General features: G+C 43.4%; 1 protein-coding gene across 7 annotated transcripts in view; it reads left to right on the top strand.

Moving 5' to 3' along the window:
* dcaf6 (ddb1 and cul4 associated factor 6) overlaps positions 1 to 16,092 on the top strand; it is a 79,402-nt gene extending 63,310 nt beyond the window's left edge. For 4 of the 7 annotated variants that reach the window (XM_024389212.2, XM_024389211.2, XM_024389210.2 and 1 more), the window contains 8 exons: positions 2,623 to 2,735; positions 2,975 to 3,377; positions 3,518 to 3,559; positions 5,836 to 5,974; positions 9,411 to 9,567; positions 14,509 to 14,597; positions 15,013 to 15,118; positions 15,560 to 16,092. In XM_024389212.2, the coding sequence (XP_024244980.1) occupies positions 2,623 to 2,735; positions 2,975 to 3,377; positions 3,518 to 3,559; positions 5,836 to 5,974; positions 9,411 to 9,567; positions 14,509 to 14,597; positions 15,013 to 15,118; positions 15,560 to 15,618 (1,108 nt within the window). In that variant the 3' untranslated portion in view covers positions 15,619 to 16,092. The remainder of the gene's footprint in view (positions 1 to 2,622; positions 2,736 to 2,974; positions 3,378 to 3,517; positions 3,560 to 5,835; positions 5,975 to 9,410; positions 9,568 to 14,508; positions 14,598 to 15,012; positions 15,119 to 15,559) is intronic. The other 3 variants (XM_024389208.2, XM_024389207.2, XM_024389209.2) reach the window with 3 other exon arrangements.
* Positions 16,093 to 21,856: the final 5,764 nt, after the last annotated feature.

The following is a 21,856-nucleotide window of genomic DNA, read 5'->3' as shown; positions in this document are numbered from 1 at the left end:
TGATGGCAGCCCATTCTTGCAAAATCAATGCTTGGAGTTTGTCAGAATTTGTGGGTTTTTGTTTGTCCACCTGCCTCTTGAGGATTGACCACAAGTTCTCAATAAGATTAAGATCTGGGGAGTTTCCTGGCCATGGACCCAAAATATCCATGTTTTGTTCCCCGAGCCACTTAGTTATCACTTTTGCCTTATGGCAAGGTGCTCCATCATGCCGGAAAAGGCATTGGTTGTCACCAAACTGTTTCTGGATGGTTGGGAGAAGTTGCTCTCGGAGGATGTGTTGGTACCATTCTTTATTCATGGCTGTGTTCTTAGGCAAAATTGTGAGTGAGCCCATTCCTTTGGCTGAGAAGCAACCCCACACATGAATGGTCTCAGGATGCTTTACTGTTGGCATGACACAGGACTGACGGTAGCGCTCATCTTGTCTTCTCTGGACAAGCTTTTTTCTGGATGCCCCAAACAATCGGAAAGGAGATTCATTCGAGAAAATGACTTTACCCCAGTCCTCAGCAGTCCAATCCCTGTACCTTTTGCAGAATATCAGTCTGTCCCTGATGTTTTTTTCTGGAGGGAAGTGGCTTCTTTGCTGCCTTTCTTGACACCAGGCCATCCTCCAAAGGTCTTCGCCTCCCTGTGCGTGCAGATGCACTCACACCTGCCTGATTCCATTCCTGAGCAAGCTCTGTACTGGTGGTGCCCCGATCCCGCAGCTGAATCAACTTTAGGAGACGGTCCTGGCGCTTGCTGGACTTTCTTGAGCGCCCTGAAGCCTTCTTCACAACAATTGAACCACTCTTCTTGAAGTTCTTGATGATCTGATAAATGGTTGATTTAGGTGCAATCTTACTGGCAGCTATATCCTTGCCTGTGAAGCCCTTTTTGTGCAAAGCGATGATGACGGCACGTTTCCTTGCAGATAACCATAGTTGACAGAGGAAGAACAATTATCCCAAGCACCACCCTCCTTTTGAAGCTTCCAGTCTGTTATTCGAACTCAATCAGCATGACAGAGTGATCTCCAGCCTTGTCCTCGTCAATACTTACACCTGTGTTAACGAGAGAATCACTGACATGTCAGCTGGCAGGGCTGAAATGCAGTGGAAATGTTTTTTGGGGGATTCAGTTCATTTGCATGGCAAAGAGGGACTTTGCAATTAATTGCAATTCATCTGATCACTCTTCATAACATTCTGGAGTATATGCAAATTGGCATCATACAAACTGAGGCAGCAGACTTTGAAAATTAATATTTGTGTCATTCTCAAAAATGTTGGCCACGACTCTGTGTATGTATGTATGTATATATATGTGTGTATATATATATATATATATATATATATATATATATATATATATATATATATATATATATATATATATATATATTATTATTTTATTTTTTTTTTTATTTTTTTTTTTTCTCTCTCTCCTACATAACTATATGTAATAAATATACACTGAACAAAAATATGCAACAATTAAAAATATTTGACCGAGTTAAAATTCATATAAGGAAATTAGTCATTTGAAGTAAATGAATTAGGCCCTAATCTACTGATTTCACTTGACTGGGAAGGTGAGCATTTTCCCACTGCAGTCAGGTCAAGCACCTGGTGTAGACGACGAACACGCAGATGAGCTTCCTTGAGACGGTTTCTGACAGTTTTTGCAGAAATTCTTTGGTTGTGCAAACCCACAGTTTCATCAGCTGGCCAAGTGTCTGATCTCAGACGACCCCGCAGGTGAAGAAGCCGGATGTGGAGGTCCTGGGCTGGTGTGGTTGCACATGGTCTGCCGTTGTGAAGCCGGTTGGAAGTACTTCCAAATTCTCTAAAACGACGGATGCGGCTTATGGTAGAGAAATTAAAATTAACAATTAAAAATTCTCTGGTAACAGCTCTGTTGGACAGTCCTGCAGTCAGCATGCCAATTGCTCGCTCCCTCAAAACATGAGACATCTGTGACATTGTGTTGTGTGACAAAATTGCACATTTTAGTTGCCTGTTGTTGTCCCCAGCACAAGGTGCACCTGTGTAATGATCATACTGTTTAATCAGCTTCTTGATATGCCACACCTGTCAGGTGGATGGATTATCCTGGCAAGGGATAAATGCTCATTAACAGGAATGTAAACAAATTTGTGCACAAAAAGAGAAATAAGCTTTTTGTGTGTATGGAAATTTTCGGTGATCTTTTATTTCAGCTGATGAAACATGGGACCAACACTTTACATGTTGCGTTTTATATTTTTGTTCAGTGTGTGTGTGTGTGTGTGTGTGTGTGTGTGTGTGTGTGTGTGTGTGTGTGTGTGTGTGTGTGTGTGCCAGGTTGTGTGTGTGTGTATTTATATATATATAATATGTCTTATGATTCCATTAGTAAGTCCATTGCCCAACTAGGACTAAATGACACTTTATTTATTTTATTAATTACAATTATTATTTTTAAAAATGTATATAAAAAATTCTTAATGAAATACGGAACATACTAAATATCGAGGGAAACTGACCCTTGATGTTCTGATTTTTTTCTCATCAAATAAATCCACAATCTCATTTTGGTGACCATGTTTCTCAGGTGTTCTTAAAGTAAGACTCACCCCCCCCACACACACTTTAGGAGCAGCAGAGCCTCCAGTTCCAGGGGCAGTGGAGGGCCCAAACAGTCAGAGGCAGCAGGGGCCGTTCAGACCAGAGAGGGACCCTCGGCAGAGAGCTCTGCCTCAGCGCAGGGTGAGGACTAGAGCAGGCCTAGTGGCCATGATTGTTACTGCACTCTATGGGATACCATGTGTAGCACTGATCTGGTGGGCATGACTTCAAACATTGGATGGTTTTATTCAGTGGGTCACACGAAAACACCATTAGGTCCACTTAGTTTCTGAGATTGCCCTGACGTAGACAACTGTTCAGTTATTGAGCCTCATAATGACCACATCTCTCTCGCTTTCTCTCTCCTCCTTCAATACCAGCAGCTGCGGCTGGTTTAGAGCCCTCAAGCCAGAGCAGGGTTGCTGCTCCCCACACCGACCCAGTGTGTGAGGCTGGGGGTGCCTCCGCCGCCTCTTCCAGCACCCAGGGATACATGCCCACCCATGCCCCAGCACAAGTCTCCTCTGTGGGGGAGAGTTTGACTGCCTCGCCCCTGGAGAGGAGCCAGGGTGTGGGTGCGGAGGACACCTCTGGGGGCTGCAGGAGAGAGCAGCCTGCTGGGGAGGGGGGGTATGGGGGTCCAACAGGACCAGGGGGGCAGGGGGTTCCAATGGGACCGGGTGGGCAGAGCCAACCCTCCCGTAGCAACCAGGATTCAGACGACAGTGATGACGACCCAATTCTTATCCCCTCAGCGAGGTACAGAGGAGGACAGGGACAGAGGTACGACTACAACACGGCAGTTCATACACACACACACACACACACACACTATGTTGATGTATATTTTCTCCTTGTTGTGAGGACTCCTTTTCTCTTCTTCTGTGTGGTTTATTACGATGATGATTCTGCTATACACATAGATCAAATTTCAGAGGATCAGCGGTAGGTGATAGGATGATCAGGTAACATCTGTGTGTTGACAACTTAAACATCTAACCTGCAAGGAGTGCAGTGCTCATAGAAAACTTGTAACTTCCAAAACTACTGCTACCATGAGTCCAAGCAACCCCCTGAGACTACTGTACGTCTATACCTAGAAGGCGTGGAGCTTGTAGTTTTCACCAGCATTATTAAGCCTTGTGTGTGGGCACTGTTGCGAATCACTAATCGTGTGAGCATGCATATGCATGTGAGTATCACCACCACAATTTGCTAAGAGGAGAGCTATTAGCTTCATCATCCCTGGCAGGTTACCTAGCGATATCACCAGGGTAACAGGCAACACCAGTGATGCAACAGCCAATGAATGAATGAATGAAGCCCTACAATCCCTGGAGAAAATGTAGATAATGTCTATGGTAATATAGCCAGCTTAGACTGAGTGTAGTACTTAAGCTTACTCATTGTTTGCACACAACAAGATTGATAGGATAAAGATGTGTATATACTGTATATACAGTGCATTCGGAAAGTATTCAGACCCCTCAACTTTTTCCACACTTATTACGTTACAGCCTTATTCTAAAATTGTTGAACTATTTTTTTCCCCCCTCAATCTACACACAATACCCCACAATGACAAAGCAACATTTTTTGCAATTGATAAAAAATATATTAAAAAACGGAAATATCACATTTACATAAGTATTCAGACCCTTTACTCAGTACTTTGTTGAAGCACCTTTGGCAGTGATTACAGCCTCTAGTCTTCTTGGGTAGGACGCTACAAGCTTGGCACACCTGTATTTGGAGAGTTTCTCCCATTGTTCTCTGCAGATCCTCTTAAGCTCTGTCAGGTTGGATGGGGAGCGTCACTGCTCAGCTATTTTCAGGTCTCTCCAGAGATGTTTGATCAGGTTCAAGTCCGGGTTATGGCTAGGCCACTCAAGGACATTCAGAGACTTGTCCTGAAACCAGTCCTGTATTATCTTGGCTGTGTGCTTAGGGTCGTTGTCCTGTTTAGAAGGTGAACTTTCGCCCCAGTCTGAGGTCCTGAGCGCTCTGGAGCAGGTTTTTATCAAGGATCTCTCTGTACTTTTCTCTGTTCATCTTTCCTTCGATCCTGACTAGTCTCCCAGTCACTGCCTCTGAAAAAACATCCCCACAGCATGTTACTGCCACCACCATGCTTCACCATAGGGATGGTGCCATGTTTCCTCCAGGCGTTACACTTTCTTTGACCTCATGGCTTGGTTTTTGCTCTGATATGCACTGTCAACTGTGGGACCTTATATAGACAGGTGTGTCTTTCCAAATCATGTGCAATCAATTGAATTTACCACAAGTGGACTCCAATCAAGTTGTAGAAACATCTCAAGGATGATCAATGGAAACAGGATGCACAAGCTCAATTTCAAATCTATTTCGTTTTTTATTTTTTTTATTAATTTGCAAATATTTCTAAAAAAAAAAACGTTTTTGCTTTGTCAATATGGGGAATTGTGTGTAGATGAGGGGGAAAAAGATTTAATACATTTTAAAATAAGGCTGTAACGTAACAAAATGTGGAAAAAGTCAAGGTGTCTGAATACTTTCTGAATGCACTGTACAAAACAACAAGAACACCTGTTCCTTCCATTACATAAACTGACCAGCTGAATGATACATTTCCTTATTGATGCCACTTGTTAAATCCACTTCAATCAGTGTAGGTGAAGGGTAGGAGACCAGTTAAAGAATAATTTTTTTAGCCTTGAGACATGGATTGTGTATGTGTGCCATTCAGAGGGTGAATGGGCAAGACAAAAGATTTAAGTGCCCTTGAACGGAGTATGGTAGTAGGTGCCAGGCGCACCAGTTTGTGTCAAGAACTGCAATGCAGCAGTGTTTTTCACCCTCAACAGTTTTCTGTGTGTATCAAGAATGGTCCACCGCCAAAGGACATCCAGCCAACTTGACACAACTGTGGAACCCTTTCAACTCCTTGTGAGTCCATGCCCCGACGAATTGAGGCTGTTCTGAGGGCAAAAAGGGTGGTGGGGGTGCAACTCAATACTAGGAAGGTGTTCTTAATGTTTTGTACACTAGACACTAGATAGATATATGATAGATAGATAGATAGATAGATAGATAGATAGATAGATAGATAGATAGATAGATAGATAGATAGATAGATAGATAGATAGATGCTTAGTATTCACTTCCCTCTCTGCAGATATAGAGTGAAAGATATAAACTGTCGATACTGTATATAACTTGTGTGTCTCTTTGTGTTGCTGCGTCTGTCGGCGTGTGTCAGACGCTCTGCTGCGGCCCGTATCCAGGAGTTGTTTCGTCGGAGGAAGGAGAGGAGAGAGATGGAGGAGAGCGAGACCCAGAATATCAGGAGACCTTCAGTCAAAATGGTCTACAAGGGACACCGCAACTCCAGGACTATGGTACGCTAATCTTCACTTCCGACTTTGGTTACTTCTGGTCCCTCTTTTACAGCTGATTCTAGATCAGCTCACTTCTACCTGAGCCCCTACTGAAAACATCATGCGAAGAGCAACAAACTCATCATGGGCCAGATAGAGAGAAAGATTCTATTAGGACTCTCTGAAGAACTGTGACAATTGTTGCTGAGTGAACTCTCGCCCTGGTTTAATAGAGTAAGAAAGATATACACTATAGTTCAAAAGTTTGGGGTCACTTAGAAATTTCCTCGTTTTTGAAAGAAAAGCTCATTTTTTATGTCCATTAAAATAACATCAAATTGATCAGAAATGCAGTGTAGACGTTGTAAATGACTATTGTAGTCGGAAACGGCAGATTTCTTATGGAATATCTACATAGGCGTACAGAGGCCCATTATCCTCAACCATCACACCTGTGTTCCAATGGCACATTGTGTTAGCTAATCCAGGTTTATAATTTTAAAAGGCTAATTGATCATTAGAAAACCCTTTTGCAATTATGTTAGACACCTGAAAACTGTTGTTCTGATTAAAGAAGCAATAAAACTGGCCTTCTTTAGACTAGTTGAGTATCAGGCACACCTGTTAATTGAAATGCATTCCAGGTGACAACCTCATGATGCTGATTGAGAGAATGCCAAGAGTGGCAAAGCTGTCCTCGAGGCATAGGGTGGCTACTTTGAAAAATCTCAAATATATTTTGATTTGTTTAACACTTTTTTTGGTTACTACATTATTCCATATGTATTATTTCATAGTTTTTATGTGTTCAGTATTATTCAACAATGTAGAAAATTTTAAAAATAAGGAAACCCTTGAATGACTGGTACTGTGTGTATATATATATATATATATATATATATATATATGTATATATATATATATATATACAGTGCCTTGCGAAAGTATTCGGCCCCCTTGAACTTTGCGACCTTTTGCCACATTTCAGGCTTCAAACATAAAGATATAAAACTGTATTTTTTTGTGAAGAATCAACAACAAGTGGGACACAATCATGAAGTGGAACGACATTTATTGGATATTTCAAACTTTTTGAACAAATCAAAAACTGAAAAATTGGGCGTGCAAAATTATTCAGCCCCCTTAAGTTAATACTTTGTAGCGCCACCTTTTGCTGCGATTACAGCTGTAAGTCGCTTGGGGTATGTCTCTATCAGTTTTGCACATCGAGAGACTGAAATTTTTCCCATTCCTCCTTGCAAAACAGCTCGAGCTCAGTGAGGTTGGATGGAGAGCATTTGTGAACAGCAGTTTTCAGTTCTTTCCACAGATTCTCGATTGGATTCAGGTCTGGACTTTGACTTGGCCATTCTAACACCTGGATATGTTTATTTTTGAACCATTCCATTGTAGATTTTGCTTTATGTTTTGGATCATTGTCTTGTTGGAAGACAAATCTCTGTCCCAGTCTCAGGTCTTTTGCAGACTCCATCAGGTTTTCTTCCAGAATGGTCCTGTATTTGGCTCCATCCATCTTCCCATCAATTTTAACCATCTTCCCTGTCCCTGCTGAAGAAAAGCAGGCCCAAACCATGATGCTGCCACCACCATGTTTGACAGTGGGGATGGTGTGTTCAGGGTGATGAGCTGTGTTGCTTTTACGCCAAACATAACGTTTTGTATTGTTGCCAAAAAGTTCAATTTTGGTTTCATCTGACCAGAGCACATTCTTCCACATGTTTGGTGTGTCTCCCAGGTGGCTTGTGGCAAACTTTAAACAACACTTTTTATGGATATCTTTAAGAAATGGCTTTCTTCTTGCCACTCTTCCATAAAGGCCAGATTTGTGCAATATACGACTGATTGTTGTCCTATGGACAGAGTCTCCCACCTCAGCTGTAGATCTCTGCAGTTCATCCAGAGTGATCATGGGCCTCTTGGCTGCATCTCTGATCAGTCTTCTCCTTGTATGAGCTGAAAGTTTAGAGGGACGGCCAGGTCTTGGTAGATTTGCAGTGGTCTGATACTCCTTCCATTTCAATATTGTCGCTTGCACAGTGCTCCTTGGGATGTTTAAAGCTTGGGAAATCTTTTTGTATCCAAATCCGGCTTTAAACTTCTTCACAACAGTATCTCGGACCTGCCTGGTGTGTTCCTTGTTCTTCATGATGCTCTCTGCGCTTTCTCTGCGGACCTCTGAGACTATCACAGTACAGGTGCATTTATACGGAGACTTGATTACACACAGGTGGATTGTATTTATCAGCCGAATACTTTCGCAAGGCACTGTATATATATATATATATATATATATATATATATATATATATATATATATATATATATATATATATATATATATATATATATTGATATTATATATATATATATATATATATATATATATATATATATATTATATATATATATATATATATATATATATATATATATATGTAGAGCATTCAGAAAGTATTCAGACCCCTTGACTTCTTCCACATTTTGTTACGTTACAGCCTTATTCTGAAATGGATTAAATACATATTGTCCATCGTCAATATACACACAATACCCCACAATGACAAAGTGAAAACAGTCAGACCCTTTGCTATGAGACTCGAAATTAAGCTCAGGTGCCTCCTGTTTTCATTGATCATCCTTGACATGTTTCTACAACTTGATTGGAGTCCACCTGTGGTAAAATCAATTGATTGGACATGATTTGCAAAGGCACACATCTGTCTATATAAGGTCCCACAGTTGACAGGGCATGTCAGAGAAAAAACCAAGACATGAGGTTGAAGGAATTGTCCGTAGAGCTCCAACACAGGATTGTGTCGAGGCACAGATACCCAAACATTTCTGCAGCATTGAAGGTCCCCAAGAACACAGTGGCCTCCATCATTCTTGAATGGAAGATGTTTGGAACCACTAAGACTCTTCCTAGAGCTGGCCGCCCGGTCAAACTGAGCAATCGGGAGAGAAGGGCCTCGATCAGGGAGGTGACTAAGAACCTAATGGTCATTCTGACATAGCCCCAAGTTCCTCTGTGGAGATGGGATAACCTCCCAGAAGGACAACCACCTCTGCAGCCACTCTTCAGTAAAATGCACATGACAGCCTGCTTGGAGTTTGCCAAGTCTCTGATTGTCCTTGAGTGGCCCAGCCAGAGCCTGGACTTGAACCCTTTCGAACATCTCTGGAGAAACCTGAAAATAGCTGTGCAGCGACACTCCCCATCCAACCTGATAGAAAAAAAATGTATTTAATCAATTTTAGAATAAGGCTGTAACTTAACAAAATGTGGAAAAAGGGGAAGGGGTCTGAATACTTTCTGAATGCATTGTGTATATATACATATACAAACACAGACACGCTATATATAAGTACGTTTTGAGATGCTTTGAAGCACTTAACATTAATTTATCTACGCCAATGATTTGTGTGTTTTCTGTAGATTAAGGAGTCGTGTTTCTGGGGAAACAACTTTGTGATGAGCGGTTCAGACTGCGGACACATCTTCATCTGGGACAGACACACGGGGGAGCACCTGATGCTGCTGGAGGCCGACAATCACGTAGTAAACTGCCTCCAGCCACACCCCTACGACCCCAGTGAGTTTTATTTATTTTGTATTCCTTATTTTACCAGGTCCGTTGACTGAGAATACTTTCTTATTTACAGCAATGGCCCAGGGAAAGTAACAAAACATAGTAAGAATAATAGTTAACATACACAATGTATAAGCATGCAAATGTTTTTTTATAAAAACCTAAAATCAAGCATAGAATCATAAGAAACAAACACATTCTCAGTGATTTCCACAACCAGTTGGAGTAGCCAGCCAATTAGTAAAAGTTGCCAACCATGCTTCCAGGGCCCGTGTTAAGAAATGTATGCCGAACAAACTCTATTTTTGTGGCCTCTGGTACATACCAATGCTAGATTGTATTTTCAAACTGCTACTACCAGACAATGACACTGATTAAATTGTTAACACTTTTACAGTGTTAGTTTTATCAGCTGTTGTACAATATGATATAAAACACAGGATAAATGTAATTTTGACTCCACTCGGCACTTAAATAATCCTTTAAGAGTCTGCTGACTTCCTCAGGCTTCCTTAAAGAGGTATTTTGTCAGCTATCTGCAATACAGGTATGATTGAAGAATGAAGCAGGTGTTAAACATGGACTTTGCTACACAGAAAGTAGCAATTGACTACTCCGTTGTCAACACTTTGATTTAAATCAGTAGACCTATATCAATATCTTTTAAAAGAATTCAATCTGTTTTCTTTTATCATATTTTGGACCAGAGTGAGGCTCACTCTCCACTGCAGTGAGGAGAATTTCACCGTCTTCATAGATTGTTTTCATAAGTTATCTGCAGATAATCTCCCCAAAAGACTACCAGTATGCAAATTAGGAAGCCAAATGAACGGCTCTCTTACCGATGCTATTTCGGTAGGCTGCTGACAAGTCATTTACTTTAATGTCACTGTCTGACAAGTTCTGATGGACTATATTTCGAAAATACTATATGGTTACTTGTCCTGGTGCGATACCATGGACATATAATTATGTTGTATGATTTATGAATGGCAAAGATATGAGATCGACTTTATTCAGTCTGTTCAACACCTTTCATATACTACATGCATACACACACACACGATAACATACACACAATACATACACATGGATTTAGTGCTGTAGATGTGTGGTAGTGGTGGAGTAGGGGCCTAAAGGCACACAGTGTGTTGTGAATGTATTGTAATGTTTTTAAAATTGTATAAACTGCCTTAATTTTGCTGGATCCCAAGAAGAGTAGTTGCTGCCTTGGCAGCAAATCCATAATAAATACAAATACAAATATTAAAGCTTGCTGTTTGTCAATCAAAGCACAATAAATAGCCTATGCGCCGCCACTCCGTGGCTGCATATTAAACACGCCAGGTTCCAACGTTAACTTTTTTTGTCAGTGGCCCGATTGGGCCAGATGGCCAAAAATCCACTGACCGAACAGCATTTCTACTTTCCCAGACATGGTGTAATTGTTAAATGCATTGGGGTCATGTAGGGCCTATAGATTGGTGGCTGGTCTCAGACAATCCCGCAGGTGAAGAAGCTGGATGTGGAGGTCCTGGACTGGCATGGTTACACGTGGTCTGCAGTTGTGAGGCCGGTTGGACGTAATACCAAATTCTTAAACGACGTTGGAGGCGGCTTATGGTAGAGAAATTAACATTCAATTCTCTAGCAACAACTCTGGTGGACATTCCTGCAGTCAGCATGCCCATTGCACGCTCCTTCAAAACTTGAGACATCTGTGGCGTTGTGTGACAAAACTGCACATTTTAGAGTGACCTTTTATTGTTCCCATCACAAAGTGCACCTGTGTAATGTTCATGCGGTTTAATCAGCTTCTTGATATGCCACATCTGTCAGGTGGATGGATTATCTTGGCAAAGGAAAAATGCTCACTAACAGGAAATGTTTGTGCGTATGGAAAATGTATAGGATCTTTTATTTCCAGTCATAAAACATGGGGCCAACACTTTACATTTTGCGTTTATATTTTTGTTAAATTTAGCTGGGTCACTCCGTCCTGCCCTAGGGGTCCACCGCCCTGCAGCGCCCCAACCCAACACACCCCACTCAGCTTTAGGATCTTACTGAGACATTCATAATTGGTTTCACGTGTGTTAGGCCAAGGCCAGAGTGACTACCCACAGGACGGCAGACCCCCAGGGCCAAAACTGAGCAACCCAGCAACTAGGGATTGCCTAAATAAGTATCTCCCCTGACGTGGGCATGTTTTCAATACAGACTCCTTTTGTCGTACTGTATTCCATATATAAGGCATCCAGACTTTATGCAGATTTCCCAGCATATGACTAACCTTGTAATTAATCCAATCTAGTGATACATAACTTGACATTTCTGTTATCCGTTGTGGGGGGCGCCAACCCAATCAATCCCTATCCCAGTCTGCTGTTCCCGCATGCTTCAAAAGGGCCACCATTGTTCCTGTTCCCAAGAAAGCTAAGGTAACTGAGCTAAACAACTATCGCCCCATAGCACTCACTTCTGTCATCATGAAGTGCTTTGAGAGACTAGTCAAGGATCATATCACCTCCACCCTACCTGAAACCCTGGACCCACTCCAATTTGCTTACCGCCCAATTGATCCACAGACGACACAATCGCAATCACACTGCATACTGCCCTAACCCATCTGGACAAGAGAAATACCTATGTAAGAATGCTGTTGATCGATTACAGCTCAGAATTTAACATCATAGTACCCTCCAAACCCGTCATTAAGCTCGAGACCCTGGGTCTCGACTCCGCCTTGTGCAACTGGGTCCTGGACTTTCTGATGGGCTGCCCCCAGGTGGTGAGGGTAGGAAACAACAACTCCACCCCGCTGATCCTCAACAATGGTGCGTTCTCAGCCCTCTCCTGTACTCCCTGTTCACCCATGACTGCGTGCACGCCTCCAACTCAATCATCAAGTTTGCAGACGACACTACAGTGGTAGGCTTGATTACCAACAACGATGAGGCGGCCTACAGGGAGGAGGTGGGGGCCCTCGGAGTGTGGTGTCAGGAAAATAACCTCACACTCAATGTCAACAAAACAAAGGAGATGATCATGTACTTCAGGAAACAGCAGAAGGAAACTATCATCGGCGTACGGCAGGGTAGCCTAGTGGTTAGAGCGTTGGACTAGTAACCGGAAGGTTGCAAGTTCAAACCCCCGAGCTGACATGGTACAAATCTGTCGTTCTGCCCCTGAACAGGCAGTTAACCCACTGTTCCTAGGCCGTCATTGAAAATAAGAATTTGTTCTTAACTGACTTGCCTAGTTAAATAAAAATAAAAATAAATAAATAAAGGTACACATCATGGACAATCTGAAATGGTCTACCCACACAGACAGCGTGATGAAGAAGACGCAACAGTGCCACTTCAACCTCAGGAGGCTGAAAAAATTTGGCTTGTCACCGAAAACACTCACAAACTTTTACAGATGCACAATCGAGAGCATCCTGCCTGGCTGTATCACCGCCTGGTACGGCAACTGCTCCACCCACAACCGTAAGGCTCTCCAGAGGGTAGTGTGGTCTGCACAACGCATCACTGGGGGCAAACTACCTGCCCTCCATGACACCTACACCACCCGATGTCACAGGAAGGCCATCATCAAGGACAACAACCACCCGAGCCACTGCCTGTTCACCCCGCTATCATCCAGAAGGCGAGGTCAGTACAGGTGCATCAAAGTTGGGACCGAGAGACTGAAAAACAGCTTCTATCTCCAGGCCATCAGACTGTTAAACAGCCGTCACTAACATTGAGTGGCTGCTGCCTACATACTGGCTCAATCTCTAGCCACTTTAATAATAAAACATTGGATGTAATAAATGTATCACTAGTCAATTTAAACAATGCCACTTTATATAATGTTTACGTACCCTACGTTACTCATCTCATATGTAAATACTGTACTCTATACCATTTACGGCATCTTGCCTATGCCGCACGGCCATCGCTCATCTATATTTTTATATGTATATATTCTTATTCATTCCTTTACACTTGTGTGTGTATAAGGTAGTTGTTGTGAAATTGTTAGATTACTTATTAGATATTACTGCACGGTCGGAACTAGAAGCACAAGCATTTTGCTACACTCGCATTGACATCTGCTAACCATGTGTATGTGACCAATCAAATTTGATTTGAGGTAGTCGTGGGTGACGCAAATTGCTTAAAACTGTAGGGAGAAGGCAGAATGCCACCTAGAGTTTGACAGCTAGCTAGAGGCTAGAGCTGAACTGCCTGTGGTAGCTACTAGCTAGCTAATTCATTCACTTCAGTTGAGAAGGAGTGAAACATTAGCTAACGTTACATTTCTGTTACACTACTAGCTCAGCACTGGGGATAAACACTAGTTGTTTTTTTCCCTCTTCTTTTAAGTCAAACAGCAGTTACTTTGCCAGTTACATCAGTCAACTAAAGAGTAGCCAGTTTCTCCTCTGCTTGTTTTTACAACTTGGAGAAAGCGCACAACACACACACACTTACAGCAGCTGCCTCTGTTCAACTCTACCCCTTGCCAGTCTTAAGGCAGCCTTTCCTTCACACAGCCTGTCCGCAAGCTCTGGTGGTGTCCACCCTGTCCTAAATCTCAGCCTATCCAACCACTCTTAGGCATATGCATTGCAATAACGGTGTGAGTAACACACACCTACCCTAGTCTTATCCCTACATCTAGTCTTACAGATACACCTCAACCACACCCCTGCGACCCCAGTAACACACACACCTACCCTTGTCTCACCACTATACCCACACCCCTACGATCCCAGTGAGTCTTTTTAGCTACATATTCAGCCTTGTGTAGAGAGCCAATAACACCCTACCTGATTCAGAGGGGTTGGGGTAAATGCGGAAGACACATTTCAGTTGTACAACTGACTAGGTATCCCCCCTTTAACTGTATCATACCCTATTGCCAATCATTTGCGTCTCCTGTCTGTTCCAGTTCTAGCCTCGTCAGGGATCGACTACGACATCAAGGTCTGGTCACCTCTGGAGGTGTCTCCATCGTTTAACAGAGTCCTAGCTGACGAGGTATGTTTGGTAAATTATTTATTCAATCTTAATGGCAGACGAGCAAGTAGACTGGGGTGCACTTCTGTCATCCAGTAGAGGGAGTGGATTCCCCACTGTGTGGGACTTGCCCTCTTCTCCATGAGCTGTCACAACAGCTGACTGGGGACGCCTTGCCCCAGGAGGCTTACCTATCCTTCTCTGTTCTCTTCTCTCTATCCTCACTCCTCCTCCCCCCCATGCCCTCTTCTTTCTCCTTCGTCACCCCTTCTCCCTCTCACCCGTCCCACTCCCAACTCGTCAGTGATAGAAACCACATTCTCTTTGATGCTTCTGACAACCGAGATGATGAATTCAGAGATCAACTACAAGGTTCACTGGTATATTTCACTTTCTTTCACCCTCTCTCTTTCTCTCACACTTATTCTCTCTGTAGGTGATCACGCGTAACGAGTTGATGCTAGAGGAAACCAGGAACACCATCACAGTCCCAGCATCCTTCATGCTGCGAATGCTGGCCTCCCTTAATCACATAAGAACGGGTACACATGCTCATTCACTCAGTTACATTTTGCTCGTAGTTTAGTGATATGAACTATATTTTGTGGCATTTGCAAATTGGTTAAAATGGTGCTTTGAAAAGCAGTTGGCCAATGAACCAATAGAAAGTGCATGTGGAAGTATTTATGTTCTTATCGATGTACTTTGGGACCCTTGAGCCTGGGCTGAGTAAACCGCTTACCACCGGGAGGTTAACTGGTTCATTCACTCAATTACCAGCACCCAGTTATGACGCTTCCACTACAGACCCCACAAGCTAGGTACAGTAGGAAATGGGATTTAGGCTGCGTTCATTAGACACAAAATGGAAGAAAACCGTCTGAAGTAGGGTAGAATTACCTGTACATTTTTGTTTTCCGTGTGCCTTAATGAACATAACCCAGGGGTTTATTACACACTTTGTTTTTCATTCCTTTCCTCAGATCGCTTGGAGGGTGACCGCTCAGAAGGTTCTGGACAGGAGAACGAGGATGAGCAGTAGCTGCTCAGATGCCATTTTATTTGAAAAATACATCAAAAACACTTTTCTTTTGCTCTAAAAAGCACTTGAAGATCTTGAGATTTGTACAAGTATTATGTAGAATATTTCCTTTTCTGAGCATTAGTTACATTTGTAGCCCTCTTCTTTTTTTAAGATGACTTTCTTACTGGTGTGTCTGTATGAGAACTGCATCGAGAAAAATAACTGTGTGAATGCAAGCGCAAAGCCAGGCAATATATATATATATATATATATATATAAAGAGGGGAATATTATTTAGATGACTGGTGCGTGAGGATGTTTAAAGTGCAATATTATTTTTGTCAGGAGAAAATGGAGCTTTGATCAGTGTTACGATGTGACATTTCTTATTTGTAGTGCAAGGCTGAGAACTCATGTTTATATACCGTATTTGCAGTTGTGCATGTAAACATAAGAATTATGCTTTAAATAAACCATGCTGTTGTTGAAAAATGTCTACGTATGCCTGTCTCAAAGGTATAAGTATGTCTTGTGATTCTGTCCTGTAACAGTTATTACACAGGACAACTGAACTCTCGGCGTTGTCGAAGGATCCACACAACAGTTTAGGGATCCTGAATGTCGCCCAGGTTACAGGACAGATGGCTTGTGTAGCTGTTGGCTGAAGCACAAACACAGTATGGCCCGTTTACTCCATAATGTATAATTAGTTTTAAAAGAGAGGACTCTATATACTGGAATAGAGAAAGTGACTGGTAGCAGGATAAATAATCATGCTAACAAGGCTGAAAAGTGACTGGTAGCAGGAATATAGAACTACTTATGGTAATATACAGTGTACAAAAAATTAGGAACACCTTCCTAATATTGAGTTGCACCCCGTTTGCCCTCAGGACAGCTTTAATTCATTGGCATGGACTACAAGGTGTCGAAAGTGTTCCATAGGGATGCTGGCCCATGTTGACTCCAATGCTTCCCACAGTTGTGTCAATTTGGCTGGATGTCCTTTGGGTGATGGATCATTATTGATACACGGGAAACTGTTAAGCGTGGAAAAACCCAGCAGTGTTGCAGTTATTGACACTCAAACCGGTGCGCCTGGCACCTACTACCATACCCCATTCAAAGGCACTTAAATATTTTCTCTTGCCAATTCACCCTCTGAATGGCACAGATACACAATCCATGTCTCAAGGCTTAATACTTATTTAACCTGTCTCCTCCCCTTCATCTACACTGATTTGAAGTGGATTTAACAGGTAACATCAATAAGGTCAGTCTGTCATGGAAAGAGGTGTTCTTAATGTTTTGTACACTATATTCGTGAAAATAGAAGTGGCCGGTAGCAGGATAACAGATGGATATTAATATATACAGGTGAACAGGAGTAATATGAATCAGAAGCAGGATAGCATGAATAGGATAGCACTAATGGCAATCAATGAAAAGCAGTGTAGTGGTAGTAATACATCTAATCAATAATCAGTGTAGGTGTGAGGGGAGGGGATGGCCAGGGGATGGAAGCTGTTGAGTCTGTTGGTCTGAGCCTTGATGCACTGGTACCGTCTGAGAGCATGGAGAACAGTCCATGTCTCAGGTGGCTGGAGTCTTTGGACATTTTCCTTGCCTCTCTAAGACTACCTACATGGAGAACAGTCCATGTCTCAGGTGGCTGGAGTCTTTGGACATTTTTCGGGCCTCTCTAAGACTACCTGGCATGTACGTCCTGGATGGTTGGGCGCTCACCCTCAGTTATACGCTGGGCTGTCCGCACGACCCTCTGTAGGCCTTCTGGTCGAGGGGCGTTGCAGGTGCCATACCAGATGGGGATACAACCAGTCAGGATGCTCTCAATAGAGCAGCTGTGAAAGTTCCTAAGGATCTGTGCTAAATCGTTTCAGCCTCCTGAGGGAGAAGAGGCACTGCTGTGCCTTCTTCATGACTGTGCTGGAGTGAGAGGACCAGTCATCAGTGATGTGGACACCAAGGATCTTGAAGCTCTTGACACTCTCCACTGCAGCCCCGATGTTGATGGGGGTGTGCACCCGCTCCTGTTTCCTGAAGTCCGCAATCAACTCATTGGTCTTGCTGACGTTGAGGGAGAGGTTGTCCTGGCACCATACTGGTGCTTGACGACCTCTCTGTAGGCTGTCTCATCGCCATTGGTGATCAAGCCGACCATCGCCGTGACATCAGAAAACTTTTGAGTTGGAGTCGTGCATGGCCACACAGTTGTGGGTGAACAGGGAGTACAGGAGTGGGCTAAGCACACACCCCTGGGGGGCCTCCTTGTTGAGGGTCAGTGTGGCAGAGGCGTTGTCTACTATTACCACCTGGGGTTGGCCAGTCAAGAAGTTCAGGATCCTATGGTGTTTAATGCTGAGCTGTAGTCGATTAGCATCCTCACAGTCTAGGTGGGAGAGGGCAGAGTTAAGATTGCGTTGTCTGTAGATCTGTTGGGGTGGTATGCAAATTGGAGTGGGTCCAGGGTGTCTGGGATGATGGAGTTGTGTGCCATGACCAGCATTTCAAAGCACATCATTAGTACAGATGTGAGTGCTACAGGGTGGCAGTCATTGTAGCAGGATGCCTTAAGAGTTTTTGGGGATAGGAATGATGGTAATCAGCTCAAAATGTGGGGATTACAGACTGGGACAAGGGGAGGTTGAAAATGTCTGCCAGCCTGCCAGCTGGTCTACGCATGCCCTGAAGACTCCCTGGAATAGCGTCTGGGCCTGTGGCCTTACGAGTGTTGACCCATTTAAAAACCTTACGTCAGCATCAGAGAAAGATCACCTAGTCCTCCAGATTTGACCCTCATGCAGGGCTCTGTTGTGTTTGTCTAAGCGTGCATAAAAAGGACTTTGTGATTAAATGTATTTGGTTAGAGTATTGCAAGACATTGGCAAGATTAAACAATCTGGGAGTCATGGCAGTGAGCAAAATGATAGAAATCTTGAAATATTGTTACCCAGCCAACTAAAACACAGAAAGCTTCTGCTATGTATAAAAAAAACTTTAATCCAACAGTACAAAATATCTTAGGGCTGGATTCAGTCCAAATCGTTTACAGTGTATGCAATCTCTGCGAATGTGGGAACACTGCCTTTAAATTTAAATCACACTATAAATGCAAATCTAATGCGATAAGGAATGAATCCAGCCCTTAGTGGAAATCAAAAGTGTATAATACCTTACGTTCTGGAGTATTGCTCTAACAATGCAGTACCATACTGGGACAGTGACACACAGATAAATACAGATATACACGAGGGCCAGTTTATTAGGTACAACACCCTTTTCATAAATGGTTTTCTTCTACTGACAGTGAGTCACGTGTCCGTGGCTTGCTATATAAAGCAGACAGACAGGCATTGAGAAATTCAGTTACTGTTTGATTGAACGTTAAAATGGGCAAAACAAGTGACCTAAGCGACTGAGCGTGGTATGATCGTCGGCGACATGCGCGCCGGTTCCAGAATCTCAGAAATGGCCGACCTTCTGGGTTTTTCACACACGACAGTGTCTAGGGTCTACCTAGAATGGTGCGACCCAACAACAACAAAAAATCAGTCAGCAGCAGTCCTGTGGGAGAAAACAGCTCGATGAGGAGGTCGAATGGCAAGAATCATGCAAGCTAACAGGCAGGCCACAAACAGGCAAATGACGGCGCAGTACAACAGCGGTGTGCAGAACGGCATCTTGGAACGTGCAACTCGTTGGTTCTTGTCACGGATATTGAAGAATATGACCACACCGGGTTCCACTCCATTCAGCTAAAAACAAAAAGAGGCAGCTCCTGTGGGAACGCGATCAACACTGGTCAATTGAATGGAAAAAACGTTGCCTGGTCCGACGAATCCCGGTTGCTGTTGAGTCATGCCGATGGCAGAGTCAGGATTTGGTGTCAGCAGCATGAGTGCATGGTTCCATCCTGCCCGGTGTCAACGGTACAGGCTGTTGGCGGTGGTGTAATGGTGTGGGGATTTCTTTCCTGGCCAACGTTAGATCCCTTGATACCAATTGAGCAATGTTTCTATACCCCAAAGAATTCAGGCTGTTCTGGAAGCAAAAAGTGGGTCCCGACCCGGTACTAGACGAGTGCACCTAATAAACTGGCCGCTGAGTGGAACACTCAGTTCTGAGGTAAACACCCCAAATTGCTAATAGGATCGACAGTGATTCTCTCAGGGTGAGAAATGGTGCTCTAGTGAAGTGATTCAGAATGTATAACGTGTTAGATATGTGATAACTATAGTGTTTGAACAAGGGATGGTAACCTTAGCCTGGCTTCAGATCAGTATGTGCTTGAAAGCACAGTCAGAGGCGTTGACTGAAGCAGCACTTACAAATCTGGGATCAGGCTAGGTGTCCCTCGCTACAGGGACATAGAGAGCCCACATGACCAGAAATCCTAACCAACAGAGTAAACATTTTTGAAAAATACAGTAATACTGTAAGTGGCTTTATGGTGTCCTATTATGTGCTTGACTTTGTCAGTCTGATAAAATACCACAGTCCTGCAAAGCCTGCAGCTCACCCACACTAGGACCATTGTAGAGTAATACTGACAGGAGAGATACACCACAGATCAAAAGTATGTGGACACCTGCTCGTCAAAAATCTCATTCCAAAATCATGGCGATTAAAATGGAGTTGGTCCCCCCTTTGTTGCTACAACATCCTCCCATGATCTGGGAAGGCTTTCCACTAAACATTGGAAAATTGCTGCTGGGACTTGCTTCCAATCAGCCACAAGAGCATTAGTGAGGTCGGGCACTGATGTTGGGCGATTAGGCCTGGCTCGCAGACAGCATGCCAATACATCCCAAAGGTGTTTGATGGGGTTGAGGTCAGGGCTCTGTGCAGACTAGTCAAGTTCTTCCACACCGATCTTGACAAACCATTTCTGTGTGGACCTCGCTTTGTGCACGGGGGCATTGTCATGCTGAAACAGGCAAGGGCCTTCCCCAAACTGATGCCACAAAGTTGGAAGCACAGAATCGTCTAGAATGTCATTGTATGCTGTAGCGTTAAGATTTCCCTTCACTGGAACTAAGGGGCCTAACCCGAACCATGAAAACCAGCCCAAGACCATTATTCCTCCTCCACCAAACTTTACAGTTGGCACTACACATTGGGGCAGGTAGCGTTCTCCTGGCATCCTATGACGGAGCCACGTTGAAAGTCACTGAGCTCTTCAGTAAGGCCATTCAACTGCCAATGTTTGTCTATGGAGATTGCACGGTTGTATGCTCGATTGTATACACCTGTCAGCAACGGGTTTGGCTGAAATAGACGAATCCACTCATTTGAAGGGGTGTCCACATACTTTTGTATATATATAGTGTACTTGATAAGTCACGGCTTTCCAAAACAACATACAAATCAGAAGGGGACGGATTCATACTCTGGGTACTGCATTATTCAAGTGCATTCAAATGTACATTATCTTATAGGGCATGTTTTCACATGCCGTACTGTGAAATGTTGAAGTATACAGGAAGTTGGTCCTATGCTCCAAAAGCATTACAGCTACTGAGAACAAGGAAGTTCTCCTCCCGGGAATACCTGGCCACGTTCAGTTGGCAAATGTTGTGAAAGGTTGCAGATAGAAATGTCATGAATAGAACTGACATGATACCTTACTTGACATGTCATTGAGGCATGTTTTATATCCGTTATTTTACCAGGTAAGTTGACTAAGAACACGTCCTCATTTACAGCAACGACCTGGGGAATAGTTACAGGGGAAAGGAGGGGGATGAAAGAGCCAATTGTAAAATGGGGATTATTAGGTGACCGTGATCGTTTGAGGGCCAGATTGGGAATTTAGCCAGGACACCGGGGTTAACACCCCTACTCTTACGATAAGTGCCATGGGATCTTTAATGACCTCAGAGAGTCAGGACACCCGTTTAACGTCCCATCCGAAAGACGGCACCCTACACAGGGCAGTGTCCCCAATCACTGCCCTGGGGCATTGGGATATTTTTTAGACCAGAGGAAAGAGTGCCTCTTACTGGCCCTCCAACACCACTTCCAGCAGCATCTGGTCTCCCATCCAGGGACTGACCAGGACCAACCCTGCTTAGCTTCAGAAGCAAGCCAGCAGTGGTATGCAGGGTGGTATGCTGCTGCATGTTCGTTCTACATGAAACATTTCTATATGAACGTTCCACAACGTTGTTCCCGGCTGAACGCACCCCCATCTAAAACTCCACAACAGACGTACAGAGACGTATCTGTTCACAAC

The sequence above is a fragment of the Oncorhynchus tshawytscha genome, linkage group LG26 (assembly GCF_018296145.1).
Source record: "Oncorhynchus tshawytscha isolate Ot180627B linkage group LG26, Otsh_v2.0, whole genome shotgun sequence".
NCBI classification, from domain to species: Eukaryota; Metazoa; Chordata; class Actinopteri; order Salmoniformes; family Salmonidae; genus Oncorhynchus; species Oncorhynchus tshawytscha.
The sequence above is the reverse complement of the archived record's forward strand: the minus strand, read 5'-3'. Positions and strand labels throughout refer to the sequence as shown.